Source organism: Lathyrus oleraceus, chromosome 4 (genome assembly GCF_024323335.1).
Source record: "Lathyrus oleraceus cultivar Zhongwan6 chromosome 4, CAAS_Psat_ZW6_1.0, whole genome shotgun sequence".
Classification (NCBI taxonomy): domain Eukaryota; kingdom Viridiplantae; phylum Streptophyta; class Magnoliopsida; order Fabales; family Fabaceae; genus Lathyrus; species Lathyrus oleraceus.
In genome coordinates, this window is record NC_066582.1 from 54,362,166 (window position 1) to 54,378,906 (window position 16,741).

The 16,741-nt window shown below is 39.7% G+C and overlaps 1 protein-coding gene and 1 non-coding gene across 2 annotated transcripts; one reads left to right on the plus strand and one right to left on the minus strand.

Annotated features, from left to right (window-relative positions):
- Nucleotides 1–4,203: 4,203 nt before the first annotated feature.
- LOC127077761 (small nucleolar RNA R71) lies at nt 4,204–4,310 on the minus strand. The gene has a single exon (XR_007787535.1). It is a non-coding gene; the product is annotated as a small nucleolar RNA R71 (small nucleolar RNA).
- Nucleotides 4,311–12,404: 8,094 nt separating this feature from the next.
- On the plus strand, nt 12,405–13,634 carry LOC127135984 (uncharacterized). The gene has a single exon (XM_051062598.1). The coding sequence runs from the start codon at nt 12,405–12,407 to the stop codon at nt 13,632–13,634; it is 1,230 nt and encodes a 409-aa protein (XP_050918555.1).
- Nucleotides 13,635–16,741: the final 3,107 nt, after the last annotated feature.

Consider the following 16,741-nt stretch of genomic DNA (forward strand, 5'->3'; position numbering starts at 1 on the left):
CATGGGATTTTAACCCTTCAAGGATGCAAATGTCAGTTTCTAACATGACTCACAGGGTCACATAATTCAGATATATGTCTTAGGAAGATATCACACTTCCTTCCTACAAATAGCCATTTCAATCGTCATGCTCTGTCTCATGGAAATCCTTGCTCGTGTTATTACAAATATACAATCCAAGTTACATGCTTAACTTTAGGGATATCTCATTTCCACTCTCTCTCTCTCTCTCTCTCTCTCTCTCTCTCTCTCTCTAAAGGATAACTTATGAATCTTACCGATAAGGTATGGTAACATTGTGTACATCTTGTACCTCTCCCATAGGATCTACCTCTAAGACCATGAATCTGAGCGAATTATCCAATGTCATACTATGACTAACCACTTACATCTTACCAACACATTAATAAGGCTCTGAACTGATCTCCTCGAGATCACCACTCGGTAAGTCTCGTCCAATCCCTCCTTGTCAAAATTGATTCTGACAAATCCATTCTCTCAAAACCGAAGTGATATTCAAACTTTCCTATCAATACATTAGTTGGAGTCTATGCAACAGAAAGTTGAGATTACAAAATCTTCTAACAAATCATACCCCGACATCATGATCCATCCTTATACATTTTTTATCTTCTTAATGCATTCACCAATCTAGCTTCTTTACTCGAATGATACTTTAATTCAACCTCACCAGTCTTCCCAAGTAAACAATAGTTTCTAACTCAAGGTTATGCGACATATAGTTCTCTTAGTAGTCTTCAATTGTCAAGATACATACATTACACTTGACCATTTGCATCAAGATTTGCCTAGTCTTTTATTAGAGGAATCCCAATACTTTTCATAAGGTTTAATGGGATCTGTAAAACCAACACCAATGTGGTAGTCAACTTTCTTTAGCTTAACAAAACTCTTCCCATAATCTGAATACTATTTGAAAGGAATCTCCTTTCGGGTGAGTCGGGTCATGGGTAAGGCAACTTGTGAAAATATTGGGTAAACCTCATATCACAACCTCGACTTCATGGATTAGTAGCAACATAGTCTTCACGATATTATTTTACAACATAAGCATAACATCATTCACTCCGTCACTTGATTCCTTAGTGATAATCAAGAGAATAGACTTTCTTGTTCTACAAAAGATTGATTTGGAATACTCCAACCACTCACATATAATGAACAGTTCTCACACTCCTACTCTTGACAACTAAATACTACATACTCATAAAGAACCTTGACATTCCCACACACTTACCAACTTGGATTCTCTTCCAGTCCAAGCATTCATTACACACTTCATCACACAGAGTTTAAATATCTATATGACTCATAACTAACAACTCGTGCCAACTACTTACCAGTTCACACGATGTATTCCATTCCACAATCCTCACTTAGTTCTGTATCCAAGCTTGGTTTGCTCTTGGTTGTTCGTCCTATACTTGGACTCTCAAGACATAAAACTTGTCTGCCCGAATAAAGGAGTGTGATAATCCACAACAACCCCAACATGAGATAATCAACATACACATTTGTAAGCAATATACTACTAAAACACGCTTTTGGCTCCAAGGTAAAGCTTTCTCTTCCGACATAACCTCTTTCAATCGTTCCTTAGATAACTCAATATTTCCATGATGGGCTCATACTAACAATAAATCTCTGCTGAACTTCCTTGAACCCGATCTCCTTCTAAGACTTGGTTCCATTGGTTTATCTTCTACCCTTCATCTGTTGTATAAATAACATTTTCGGAGTAAGCAGTCATAACCTCAAAGCTTTCTACATATTCAGCTACGACCATATACTCTTGACGAAGTTATTGAACCTCAATGCCTTCCGAGTCTTCAAACTATAGAAAAATATATAGTTTCCCATAAATACTTCATGAAGTACTCTCGTTCATTTAAGATGATCTAGTGACCTCACTAGCTGAGACATCGGTACACCACTGATAACGCGAAAACACATCAGATAATTGCCTTAATTTACACTCAAACATCATACCATTTTAACTAATATTCCGATTATTTCGCAAGTATTCGTGTTGTTTTTGCAGGTATTTAAATCTCCATGCATTAAAGAGCAAAATGAAGAAAAGGAAGAAAAAGGAGAAGAAACAGACGAGAAAGCACAGAAAAAGTAGAAAACCAGATTATGCAGAATTTGTTGATGTGACGACCGTTAAAGATTCATGACGCTCGTCACGACCCAGACTGTGACGACCGTCACAGGCCCATGACAAGCGTCACGCGGCCACAGTATGCGCTTTGAAACAGTCAGCCACAGGCACCCAAACGTGCCTAAATTTCCTCCAACAACTTGCTCCCACTGATTCCTCATTCAAAACCAAGTCTTCCTTGAATATCTCAACCACTAAGACCTAAAGGAGCACTATATAAAGGACCAAAATGGGAAAAATTGAGGAGGCCTACTTTTACACTTACGCTCTGCAATTTAGTTTTATAGCTTTCTAGCTTTTAGTATTTTCTTTCCAGCAACCTTGTTTCTGTTGCCTTAGTTTATTCGCCATTCTTTTTAGAATTCCGTTTTTCCCTTTTCATTCCCGTTTTCCAGCTAGCCATAGTAGTAGTTTCCTACACTAAGGAACTACTACACTTTATTTAATTTTAGTAAGTAATTTGTATTGAAGAAGCAAAGCCTACCGACTTGTGGAGGACTGCTCAAGTACTCCAAGAATCGCTATACTTTGTTACTTCGATCTCCAGGTTTTTATTGAATTATTATTATTATTGCCCAATTGTTATTATAAGCATGTTTTCCGCAATGTTGATCTGTTTATGCCTTGTGTTTGCCTTATTTAATATGTCCGGCTAAACTACCGGTATCGGTATGTAGCAACTTAATTTGATGGGATTTAATAATAACTGGTGAAAACCCTTTTTCTCAAACAATCTTTTAGGCTGAAGTTTTTAATTTAAATTTAATTAACTTTATCAGAAAAGCGTGAAAAGCTATTTAATACGGTTTTGCCACGAGAGTGGGAAATTAACTAAGGTGAGAACCAACAATCGCGAGAGCGTGAGGCTCGAGCTGGATAGTAAGAATTAAGCATTGAGTTTAAAAACAGCGAGAGCACTTTAAAAGCAATTATAACTTATTTATTTTCAAAAAGTAATTTTAACTTCAAATGGGACAACGAGAGCGTACATTCTGACTTAAAGCTATAGGCCGAATCAACAATCACGAGAGTGTGAGATAAAGCTTTTTAAATAAATATTTTCTACTGAGAGATATTTGGCATTTAAACTATTCACCGGTGACTTATCGAATCCCTGACAATTAATGCGTTGCATACTGATTCCTTCCATTAATTCTTTCTTAAAACCAAAATTCCCTTAGATTTACTATATTGCCCCCGAACTTCTACTAATCAATTCCCTTAGCTAAACATTGTGACGCTAGTAACACTAGTTCGACCATAGGTCCCTGTGGGATCGATATCTTTTAAAACTAAAGCGACTGGACTGTGCACTTGCAGTCAAGTACCCTATATTTTATATATAGTCTGACAAGCCATCAAGTTTTTGGCGCCGTTGTCGGGGACCTGTTTTAGTCGAATAGTGCGATTTTTTCGTTGCACGGTATAGACTAAGGTAAAAACAAAAACTAATTTTCTCTCCCTTCTTTCCCTGATTGTATGCCAAGTACTCGCTCACAAGGCGATAACTTAGCACCACCAATCCCTGAATTAGAGTGTTTCTTATACGTGAGACGCTGAATACACGAATATCAACAAAAGTGCGGTATTCCCGATATCTCCTTTCCTCCTAAATCAGAAGAAAAACCAAACATGGCTGAAGAAGGACCACAAAATCATCCTCTTAAGTTCTACGCTACCCCGTCCTAACAAGAACCTCACAACAGCATTGCTGCCCCCGCTATAAATCGAAATGATTTCGAGCTCAAACCCTCACTATTATCAGCCGTCCAATAACATCAATTTGCTGGAAATCCTACGGACGATCCTAATGAACACCTGACCAAGTTTGTGCAGTACGCCGATACTATAAAAGCGAATGGTGTATCTCAAGATGCGATAAGACTGCGCCTCTTTCCTTTCTCACTAAGAGACAGAGTTGGGCTTGGTTGCAATCCTTGCCCTCCAACTCCGTTACAACATGGGAAGAACTTAAGAATGCCTTCTTATCCCGATATTTTCCGCCGAGCAAAACTGCTATGCTGAGAGCTCAAATCAATGAATTTCAACAAAAAGATGTGGAATCTCTCTACGAAGCGTGGGAGAGATACAAGGACATGATGAGGATATGTCCATATCACGGTCTCGAAGACTAGGTGATCATTCACACATTTTACAATGGGCTTTTGTATAACACAAGACTTACAATAGATGTTGTCGTGGGTGGTGCACTTATGGATAAGCCATACATCGAAGCCTATCAACTCATTGAAAACATGGCCCAAAACCATTTCCAATTGGGAGGTGAAAGAACTCTAGTGGAAAAGTCCCAGACGAAGGGTGGAATGTACGAAATCAGTAGCCTTGACCATGTTCATGCAAAGGTAGATGCCCTTGTTCAAAAATTAGATAACTTGACCATACCACCCGCAGCCATCGTGGCTGCTGTAACTCCAAACTGTGAGTTATGTGGAAACCCTGGACACACTGCACAAGAATGTCAAATATTAGCAGGAGTCCCAACCGATCAAGTGAATCACACACAAGGAAATCCCTATTTAAATACCTACAACCCAGGGTGGAAAAACCATCCTAATTTCTCGTATAAGAATAACAATGCCCTGTATGCACCTGGCCAAGCACCAGCCGTTCCACCTGGATATCAGAAGCCAGCTAATAATGCTTCTAACATGCCTAGGAAGTCAAATCTCGAATTGATGATGGAAAGCTTCATATCTACCCAAGCTCAAACAAACAAAGACTTCTTAAACCAAAACATACATACTAGCGAGCAACTTAAACAACTAGCGAACAAAGTAGACGCCTTAGCCACCCACAATAAAATGCTTAAAACACAGATTTCATAAGTGGCTCAACATCAAGCATCTACAGCTGTTCCAGCTGGAACATTTCCTGGACAGCCGCAACCTAATCTAAAGGGACATGCAAATGCCGTTATACTGAGGAGTGGAAAAGAAGTAGACGGACCCGTAGATCCAAGACTCCAAAACCCTGCCATGTACCAAAAACCAGATAAAACCTCAACTGAGCAGGTAAATGAACCAAAGGAAACAGAAGATAATACCCAAGAGGCTGAAGAGAAAGAGAAACCTTATGTGCCTCCACCTCCTTATAAACCACCCATTCCGTATCCTCAAAGACTCAAAAGTTCTAAAATTGCGAATCAATTTAGGAAATTTGTTGAACTTCTGAAGCAATTAAACATTACGATACCCTTTACAGAAGCCATCACACAAATGCCCTCCTATGCCAAATTTCTTAAGGAAATCCTATCCAATAAGAAAAAGATTGAGGATGACAAAACAGTTACGCTTACTGCCGAGTGTAGCGCCATAATCCAGAATAACATGCCTCCCAAACTAAAGGACCCAGGTAGTTTCTCCATACCCTGTGTCATTGGAAAATTCGTCATAGACAAAGCTCTATGCGATATAGGAGCCAACATTAGTGTAATGCCCTTAACCATTTGTAGAAGGCTCAGTATGGGAGAATTAATACCGACCAAGATGTCTGTTCATTTAGCTGACCGCTCAATCAAATATCCTGTCGGTATACTAGAGAATGTCCTAGTACGTGTAGGACAATTTTACATTCCTATAGACTTTATAATCATGGACATCAAAGAAGATGCCAGTACACCTATCATACTAGGAAGGTCATTCTTGGCTACCGCCAGAGCCATAATAGACGTAAAGAGAGGTAAGCTGACATTTGAAGTTGGAGAGGAAAAGGTTGAATTCATCTTGACCCAATTCTTACAAGCGTCGGCTATAGACGACACCTGCTATCTGCTTGATGTCATAGACGAGTGCGTGAGAGAAATGGAGATGGAAGAAATCACGTACTCTGAAATAATGAAAATCCAAATCCCTCCAATCTTTGAAGACAATAATTGGCATGAACCATACCAAAACGAAAGTCTAAGCGAATGCTTAGCACTTACACCCGACCACATGCCATGCCCAAAGAAACCTGACTTGGAATTAAAAGCACTACCAAAGAACCTAAGATACGAATTCTTAGACACTGAACTGAAAAGACCAGTAATAGTCAACGCTGACTTGGGACAGATGGAAACTGAGAAATTACTAGATGTCCTAAGAAAATACCCAACAGCGTTAGGATATAACATCTCCGATCTAAAAGGAATAAGTCCTTCCATCTGTATGCATCGCATTATGCTGGAGGAAGATTGTAAAACCTTTAGAGAGCCCCGGAGAAGGATCAACCCAATCCTAAGTACCATAGTCAATGGGTTAGCCCCGTTCATATAGTACCCAAAAAAGGGGGTGTTACAGTTGTTAAGAACGAGAAGGGCGAGTCCATAGCATAAAGAGTTGTGGCCGGAAGTAGAATGTGCATTGACTATAGAAAACTAAATAAAGCCACTCGTAAAGATCATTTCCCTCTACCCTTCATTGACCAAATGCTTGAACGACTGGCTAAGCATTCTCACTTCTGCTATCTAGACAGTTATTCAGGATTCTTTCAAATCCCAATCCATCCTGACGACCAAGAAAAAACTACCTTCACATGCCCTTATGGTACATTCTCCTACCGACGAATGCCATTTGGCTTATGTAACACTCCCACAACATTTCAAAGATGCATGATGGCAATCTTCGCTGATTTTATAGAAGACATCATGGAAGTCTTTATGGATGTTTTTTCTGTTTGCGAGCAGAGTTTTGAAGGATGTCTATCTAACCTCGAAATGGTACTCGAAAGATGCGTGAAAGTAAACCTCGTTCTAAACTGGGAGAAATGCCACTTCATGGTTCAACAAGGAATTGTATTAGGTCACGTGGTATCTGACAGAGGAATTGAAGTAGACAAAGCTAAAATCGAAATCATAGAGAACCTTCAACCTCCGAAAACCGTACGAGAAATAAGAAGCTTTCAAGGACACGTCGGTTTCTACCGACGTTTTACTAAAGATTTCTCGAAAATAACCAAGCCACTTATATGATTATTAATGAAAGACGCTGACTTCATATTTGATGAAAAACGCTTAACAGCGTTCAACCAACTGAAGACATCTTTAATCACCGCACCCATAATGCAACCACCTGACTGGAGATTGCCATTTGAAATCATGTGCGATGTCATACCCCAATTTTGTCCGAGCATATTTAAATGTTAATAGAATTGATTTCATTTTTTATTTTGCATCATATACATAGCATGACATACATTCCATCATGAATAATACCTAAAATATCAGTCAGGATAAATTTATTGAAAATACAGACAAATCGGTTGAATCATTTCTCAAGAATGTGCACAAATCAACGGGTAAAAAGTTTCAAAATTTAAATCACAGACACCAGTATTATTAATCTACGGTTCACGTAGTTTAACCTGGTGTGCTTGTTGTATTTTTCAGCGGCCGTTTCGGTTGCGTTATGACCCGCCTGAGCCGTTTAACCGGTGAAAATTTATTTCAGAATTTGAGGAAACGCTGTATTTTTTCAATAAATATATTTTGTGTTGATTATTTTAGTGTGTTCGATCTATTTTTTTTAGTCAATTTTTATTCGATTTCTATTTTTAATCAGATCATTTTATTTCTTTATCCAAAATATCACATTAAGCAATTAGAGTTTTTATTATTATTACTATTATCTAAGTTAAATTACTGTTCAAGATTTTTTTTAATAACTAATTTTTAATAATAGATAATAAAATTGTTTGCAAATAAATGTATTTTATCAACATTGGATTCTTTCTCTTTTCCTGGCAATTGGACAGCTCACTCAATAACCTCCCACGTGACACACCCTCTCACGTCCCACACCCTTCTCTCCATTATCTCTCCCACTCCCCACCCATTTAACTACATCACACATTTTCTCTCTACTCACAACAAATTCACACTACCTACCAAAGCCACCTCTTCCCTGACTTTTCTCTCAGCTTTCTCGTAAAGGAGAAAAAGAAAAAAGCTGAAGCTTTTCTCACTCACTCACACGCTTCCTCGCCTTTATCCTCACCTCACACTTCACTCATCATTAACAAAAAACCTTTCCACTCTCTCAGCCACCAAGAAAACGGAAACGAAAAAAAAGAAGAAAACTTTTCTTCTTAAAAATCTCCATTACCGTTCCGATTCCTCTTCGTCCACCACCAACCTTCTCATCGCCGACAACACCGACGAAATCCACCTCAAAAAAACCAAGCGCACACCTCACCACCAACCACCTTCTTCGTCCACCCGCGATTTCCTTTTTCACACCCTCATCAACAATCACCATGCGAAAACACACAAACCACCACTTACAGCCGTAACAGCCATTCACATCTCACAACCTTTCATCTTCTTCATCCACGAAATCGTCGTACCACCACACATCCGCTGAAGCTTATCACCTTCCTAACACCGCAAAACCCTCAGCCGCCGTTCACCATCGCTCACACCTCACAACCACCCACCGTCCAAACTCAGGCGATACCGACATTCACCGTCGGTCTTCACCAACAATCTCGCCAACGATTCCATTCGCTTCCGCCGCTCCATCTTCATCATCAACAACCCGCGATCTTCCATCCGCCGTGAAATGAGAAGGCATACCTTATACACTGCAGATCCAATTGGTTTATGCGCTTTGCCTTTGTATAGATCCATGACTCTTAGGGCATTTTGATTCTATTTTGATGTGTGGTGATAACTGTTGATTTATTTTTTCATTTGTTGGATGGATTGTCTTTGTTTCAAACCATGTGAGGTTTGATTCCGACTTTGAATGTGATGAGAACGAAAATCTGGAGTTCGAGCAGAATTTGTTTCGCCTCTAAGGACTCTGATCCTTTATAATTGTTGTTCATTTGAATCATCTAATGTTAGAATCACGTTTGGGATTCAATTTGGGGTAGAATTGATGTTTGAGATTTTAGAAGTCGTGCTAGGTTGTTTAAATTCTGGAAAATATCTCAAGAACATTCAAGTGTTATTGGGTGTTATTTAAGATGCTATTCAGGCTTTCATGGTGTTTTAATCTTGTTTTGGGAAGGAGAGTTCGGCAGAATAAGGGATAGATAAGCATTCACGAATATTCATTTGAATTTTTTTGGTTTATGGATTTCTCTGCATATTTAATGGTATTGCATTCATTATAGGGATAAAGGCTTGACCAAAATTCCATTAAGTAATTTACTGCATTGGGTTTAACATGTATTCACTATTTTAATATATTGTTTCTCTTATTAAATTCTCGGTGCCGTTTCAAATGTTTAAGAGATACGCATATAGCATTTATTTCTATAGAATTGGTCAGAATCTTTTGGGAAAGGGCTCTGGAAGGTATCACGAGGAAAGGGGGCGACTACCTATGTCAATGTTTCTATTTCTTTTTGTATTAATACTAGGGCATAGAATCAATTGGGATTGGGCCATGCGTGGGCCTGACCCGATTTTTTCCTCATATCACCACGAGTTTGCTGTTCCAACCCCCTTTGCCCATTGGGATCTAATGGGCTTTATGCTTTTGAAAGCCTACTCTGTTTTAATAATTTTTTATATATATCATATATTCTTTTATTATTTAAAATATGGTGAAGTTGATTAGTTTGTTAATCTAAATTGCAATTGGGGCGATTATTCTTCTTTCAATTTAATCAATTAATTTTTTTCATTGACTTTTTAATTAAATTACCTAATTGAACCATTCCACTTCTTGTTTCAATTAACTGATTAAATTTGATCAAACCGTTTTCCCGACTAATGCTCGCGAATTCAAATCATTTTTCTAACCATTTAACTTCAAAAGAATTTTCTCTTTTAACATAAATTTTGGGATGAAAAAGATATAGGAAGCGTTCGCTTCACTATTTCTCAAGCAATTGAATAATTGGCATACGCCATATTGCTCGAGTTCTTGTCACCCGATTAAACCTCAAATACCAATTTCAAATCACTTTTTCCAAATTAAATATAATTTCTAAATTCAAATCATTTTTAAAACTTCAACCATCATATTCAAATATTTTTTTTAAATCAACTACCAATTTTAAATCCGTTTAATTCTAGATTTATGATAATAAGAGGATGGGAGGCATTCGCCTCACCATCTTTCGATTATTCGAATAATTGGCGTACGCCACATTGCTCTAGTTTTTGTCATCCAATCAAAACCACAATCGAATAAATTCAAAATCACCTTTTATATAGAATACAATTTCACAAAAATAAACTATATAACTTAAACCTCAATTAGAGAATGGGAGGCGTTCGCCTAGTCATTCCTTGATTATTTGAATAATTGGCGTACGCCACATTGCTCAAATCATTGACTTTTCAAAACCTACCAAAGCAAAATTCAAACTATTTTTGCAAATCAAATACAACATCTAAAAACATACCTTTTATAAATTAAACCTCGGGTGATAAGAGATGGGAGGCGTTCGCCTCACCATCTCTCGATTATTTGAATAATTGGCGCTCGCCATATTGCTCAAGTTATCGACTTCCGATTAAAATATTTTAAATAAACTTGGATAAAGGAATAAGTGGTGCACGCCTCATTATTCTTTGAATAAGCAATTAGGAGGCGTACGCCTCACTACCGTGCGTATTCAAAATCCGCAAACAAACTTTCAAAATAATCCGAACGAAAAAGGGAGTAGAAGACGGTCGCCTTATTATTCCTCGAAAGAATTGGACGATTGGTGTGCACCATATTGCTCAATCTTTCGTCGTTCTTCAAAAACATCTCCAACATTAAACTTAATTTATTGCCCCCGCGCGATCGAAACCAAACCAAAACACCTAAACACATCAATTCAACTTGTCACCCCCGCGTGACCAAAACTTTTTCAAAAAGAACACTGTCAATCCTTTCTAATGCGCACAACAAACCAGTGCTAGAGGCTCCACCGAGAGTAGACAAGCCAACGTTTAGTCGTTAGAACGCCGGCCTACATAGTCGCTCATCAAAATAAAACACACCAAATATTCGTAGTAGCCCGAACTACGAATGCTCTGATTTCCCTATTGCACCATAAGGATACGTAGGTAGGAGATTGTTGTATCTTCGCGAGCACACTAATAAAAAACCTCTTATTTCCCCCCCTCCTGAGGTCTTCATCCATATCTATCATCAATTCTAATCACTCAAAGCAAGCAAATAACAGTCAACTAACATTCAGATAGCAAAATCAGACTAAAAGGTTCCCGTTGAGTACAACGGACGTAAGGGGTGCTAATACCTTCCCCTTGCGTAATCGACTCCCGAATTCGAATATGGTTGCGACGACCATTATTCTTATTTCTAAAGGTTTTCTCGATATTTTCCTATTCCTTCATTGGAATGTATAAAGTTTGGTGGCGACTCTGTTCGAACAACATTTTTTCCACGTCCTATCGCGAGGGATCGCATTTTTTCGAGGTGCGACAGACTGGCGACTCTGCTGGGGACTCTGCTGGGGACCCTGCTCCAAGCAAGAGAGAGTCTAGCCTAACTTAGTCTGATTTTGCTAGGACTGTTAGAAGATGTTCTTATCTTCCATGCTTGTTTCTCTGTATCTTATTATGTTGCTTGTATGTAATGTGTTTTAATACTTTGATATGGGACTTGGTGTATGCTGTGAGATAAGCTCCATACCCGAGCTTCGAGAAGAACTTAGAACCCGGAGTTGTGTAGTATTGAACCGGGGGTGTACACCTCATTGGGATAATACGAAGACTCCACCTAGAGTAGATCTGTTTGGAGTTTCCATCACAATGTGGCTAGCCCATTATTGTGGGGAAACTTTAAATACGATCCGTGACTCTGGGAACCTCGCCTTAAACCCAAGTTTTGTTTTCATGATTGGCGGTTATGTAATATTGAACCGAAGGGTCTACACCCTGTTCGAACAATACGAGAATCCCACTTAGATTAGATCATTTCAGAACTCCCATCACGATATGGCTAGCCCACCATTGCAAGGAAGTTTTGAACCTGATCTGTGAGTCTAAGTTCCTTCCTCGAAAACATAACTATAGAACCTACCTTTAGGAATTTCTAGTAATCATAAAAACCTGTGCTTCTTCCTGTTATCCCGACGTACCCGACGTGTGGATGACTTGAGTATCTGTATTCCTTTGCGAAAAACATGGTAGAATTTCATGCATTTGCATATCATCAGCATGCATTGCATATCATTATCCAGAAACAAAAACTTACACCATACTCTACCCTTGTCCAGTAACACTGACTACTCGACACGCCGTAACCACAAGATGACACTTGAACAGCTGGAAGCAAACCAGGTTTCGATGAGGACAGATATTGACTCCATGCAGGAAAAGATGGATCGTTTGCTTGAGACCATGTTACTCCTAGCCCAAAAGGAGAAGGATACTGAGACTAGCGACGAAGCCAGGAAAGTTGCTGCTCAGTTTGGATCGCCATCACTTAGCATCCATGGAGTAACTGAACTTGATGGTAACCCTGCCCATCCTAGAGGAGGACTGATCCTCATTCCTGTTCCCATGAGCAACATGAACCCCCATGAGCATTCTGCTACATTTGCTCGACACAGATCTGTGATAGGTGATGAAGATCCATATGACGCCTTCTTCATGCCACAACCAGCCAAACCTGCTGTTGGAGATCGCCCGGACCCAGCTGTTGAGAGACTCCATGCTCTGGAAGAGAAATTCAAGTCCTTGGAGGTTCACACTACTCCCGGTTTGGACGCTGTTGACATGTGCTTGGTACCAGGTTTGGGGATTCCGCAAAAATTCAAAGTCCCGGACTTTGACAAGTACAAAGGGATTAGTTGCCCGAGAACTCATCTCAGAGCTTACTGCCGCAAGATGGCTGCGCATATCAGTAATGATCAACTCCTGATTCATTACTTCCAAGATAGTCTCAGTAGGGCATCTTTGGAGTGGTATATGCAGCTAGAGAGAGGTCAGGTCCAATCTTGGAGAGATCTCGCTGAAGCCTTCCTTAGGCATTACCAGTACAATACTGATCTAGCACCCAATCACACACAGCTGCAAGACATGATTCAACGCAACAATGAGTCATTCATGGAGTACGCCCAACGGTGGAGAGAGCTAGCAGCTCGTGTCCAACCTCCTCTTCTTGACAAGGAGCTAATTGATATGTTTATGGGAACTCTGCATACCCAATACATGGAAAAGATGGTGGGCTCCAGCTTCCCGACTTTTGCTGAGGTTGTCTCTGTGGGAGAACGAATTGAAAGTCAGATCAGAAAAGGAAAGCTACCTTGCGCCGCCAGTGCTTCAGGTGGGATGAAGAAACCATATCCTAATCTCCCAAAGAAGCCAGAAGGGCAGACCAATGCCATAATGGAAAGAGGAGGATATATGGCACGTCCATATGCTCCTATGCCCTATCATCAAGTTGCCGCTGTCATCCCAACACCATATCAACCACCATATCAGCAACCCTATCAACAACAATATCAGCAGCCTTATCAAAAGCCAGCTTATCAGTAACAACATCAGAATCAACAGCAATGTGCTCCACCATAACGTCAGCCTAACCAACAGAGGGCAAGGAGGCCAGAAAGACATTTCGATCCTTTTCCAGTACCATACAGCAAGATCATTCCCTACCTGCTAAAGGATGGAACAATTGTTTTGAAAGAGCTAACACCTGCAACTCCGCCATATCCACCAGGCTACGACGTTAATGCTCACTACGAGTATCACATGGGTGCCCCAGGGCACACAATGGAGAATTGCAAGGCTTTAAAACACAAAGTCCAAGACCTGATTGACAGTAAGGCAGTTACCTTCACACCAGTTAGGCCAAATGTTGCAACAAATCCCATGTCAACGCATGCAGAGTCGAGTGAAGCTCGAAGATAAAGCTTCTCACCAACCTGAACAAGCAGAGTAGTTCCTGATGAAGCCAGCTCGATAGTGAATCTGGAGATGAAGTCCCGTTTCGTTGAATGAAGGCAATCATTATGCCATTTTTACCATTTCTCACTTTTGTAATTTGTTCTTGTCTGTTTAAGTACTGTATGCTTTAAACATTGTTATCTGTATCTGGTTTTATTAATGGGATGATTATGCATGCTTTGAATCAATCTTTCATATTCACTCATCTATCACATTTTCAAATCACAAACACATGCTTTTCCACTTCACCTTCTTTATCACACTATTGTTAGTAAATGTTGGAAGGAGGATGACGAAAACAAAATACTCATAATTGCTAATTGAATGCTTTCGGATAAAATCCTGCTAATGATGTACAAGCATTGTTTCAAAATCCCAAACACTGGAGAGATAAGGAGTAAATCCCTAGTCAACCACTTCGAGCCTAGAAGTAGGAGTTTCTTTCGAATCTATAAAACCCTTACGCTTAAACTAGGGCAGGGTAGTGTTCAGTTGGTCTAACTGCACTTTCGAATTACAAGATGAAATATCCCATACGAGGATCAACCATATGACACTCTTCACACACATCCTGAATTGTCGAAGGAACCATACAAATCCAAATTTTATGTCGGTTGTTCTTCAATGACCAATAACTTGGCAGTCACAATTTCCAAAAAAAAGTCAAAGAAAGAGCCCGCTAAGTCCAACACCCTGAAAGGAGACTTAGGCAAAAATAGGGACAATCCCGATGGATTAAAGCTTCAAACAAAGTGGTCCATGCAAAAGTTAGGGATCAAAACAAAAATCTAAAGAGACAATGAAAGTCTCCAACAAAACAAAACAAGATTCAGTGACCACCATACCAAAATCAAAGGGTCACCGACATCCAAAAAAAGAAACAAGGTGGCTGCCATTCCAAGAGACCTTGAATCACCATCTTTATCCTTACACCCGCAAAAGCAAGTGTGTGCCGAATTAACTAAACGTAGGATTGGAGATCATCATGAAGAAGGGGTGAGTTAAAATAAACTTTGAGCCTTATATCCTTTTGTTTCAATAACCATGAACCAAGCCACGTTACAACCTTCAAAAGACCTAATTGAAGTAAGGTTTATTCTGAAAGCATACTATAGCAAGGTTGAGTAAACTGACTCCTAGAGATTTGCTAATATTCTCTTTTCACTATATCATTCACACACTAGCTGAATCAGCATCGCGTTTGGACTCATGGTCCACTCGTCACACACTACCACAACACTCCAAATGAATGATTGTTTTTCAAAACTTGCATAACTATTGCATTAAAATCACCATTTCCTGAATAATAATTCTTAATTGTCAGTCAGTGCTTGACATCGAGAAAATTCCCACAAGGGGCAATTCAAGAGGTACTTGATCTTTGGTGCTGACACGAATCAAGACCATCTCATAAATATGGGGCATGGCATCTTTTCATTATATTGACCTAAGAAGTAGTAAGTATAAGACAAATCTCCAAGCATCGGTTGATCAGGGAGGAAAAACACTTCAATACTCAATACGTCTAGGGCAAGTCCCCCAAAGGCTAATCAGGGGCATACCATTGCAAGATTCAGGAGCTGGGAAAAAAAGGACTCAGACCACGTCATCGGATAACCACTCCCAAGGTTGCCTTTCAGGGAGAATGCCATTTGGTACCCTACAGTCTGGGGAAAGACAAGTTGCAAGGGGCAAGTTCCCTTCATATCTTCAAGATAATCAAGCAAATTGCGTCAGACACCAGTAACTGCTTGAATTCGCAACAAAAACATCGAAAGTTCACACTAGCACAACATCATATACAACAAGAATCCTTAGGGCACGTCAAAAGCACAATCATCATGCGCTGATCACGTCGCTATGCTCAGTTACAGGCTGGCCAAACCCATCAAGAGAAAGAATCAAGATTTTCTCAAAGACAAATATCAACAAGAGATCAAACTGGGGGCACCAGGAGTATCCACATCCGTTGCGTGTTCATCACATCATCGACTACCGAGTGTTGGGAAGTCAAATCCTTTCCACCAACCGATGGTCCAACCATATTGACAATTACCAGAAAAGCCAAAGCCCACCTCACTGGCACCCACACAAAAACTAATACAACCAACACTGGTTTCCAGAAAACACATTGCCTTTGAAAAGGGGGGCCAATCCCAAACAAACCAATCAGTCTTTGCATTTAAACATGCATCACATGCATCACATTCATCATCGCATACATAACGCATACATGACATTTATGCATATAACACGAATCAAAATCCAAGGTTTAGTCGTAGGCATCCAGGCCAACCCTCAGTTGAGTCATTGTCACTTCCTATGAGTGAGTCCCTACCATTGGCCGTTCCCCATTGAGCTACATCCTTCGACCTTTTGTTGACAAGATGTTATCCTCAGCTAAGTCAAACATTGTTTCTTTAAACACTTACCTTGTTTCGCGTTGAGCGTCCCTCAACAAGTCATTTCCTGTAACCTTTTGTTGACAGAAACTACACCTCCCCAGAGAATATTTGTGCTGCAAATGGATACCCCAAGCAAGTCTTACCCATCAATGTTCCAATACTACCCAACAAGTCAGGTTTATTGAACTTTGTCAGTAGCCTCATTTTTCCAATATTTTTCTCACTATCATCCTTTTGGTGAAAGTCCATTGAGGAATAATATTAATCATCACCCTGTTTACGATAACCGTT

What these genes read in the sequence shown, in the direction of transcription:
- LOC127135984 (XM_051062598.1), top strand. Translation starts at nt 12,405, where the DNA reads ATGACACTTGAACAGCTGGAAGCAAACCAGGTTTCGATGAGGACAGAT.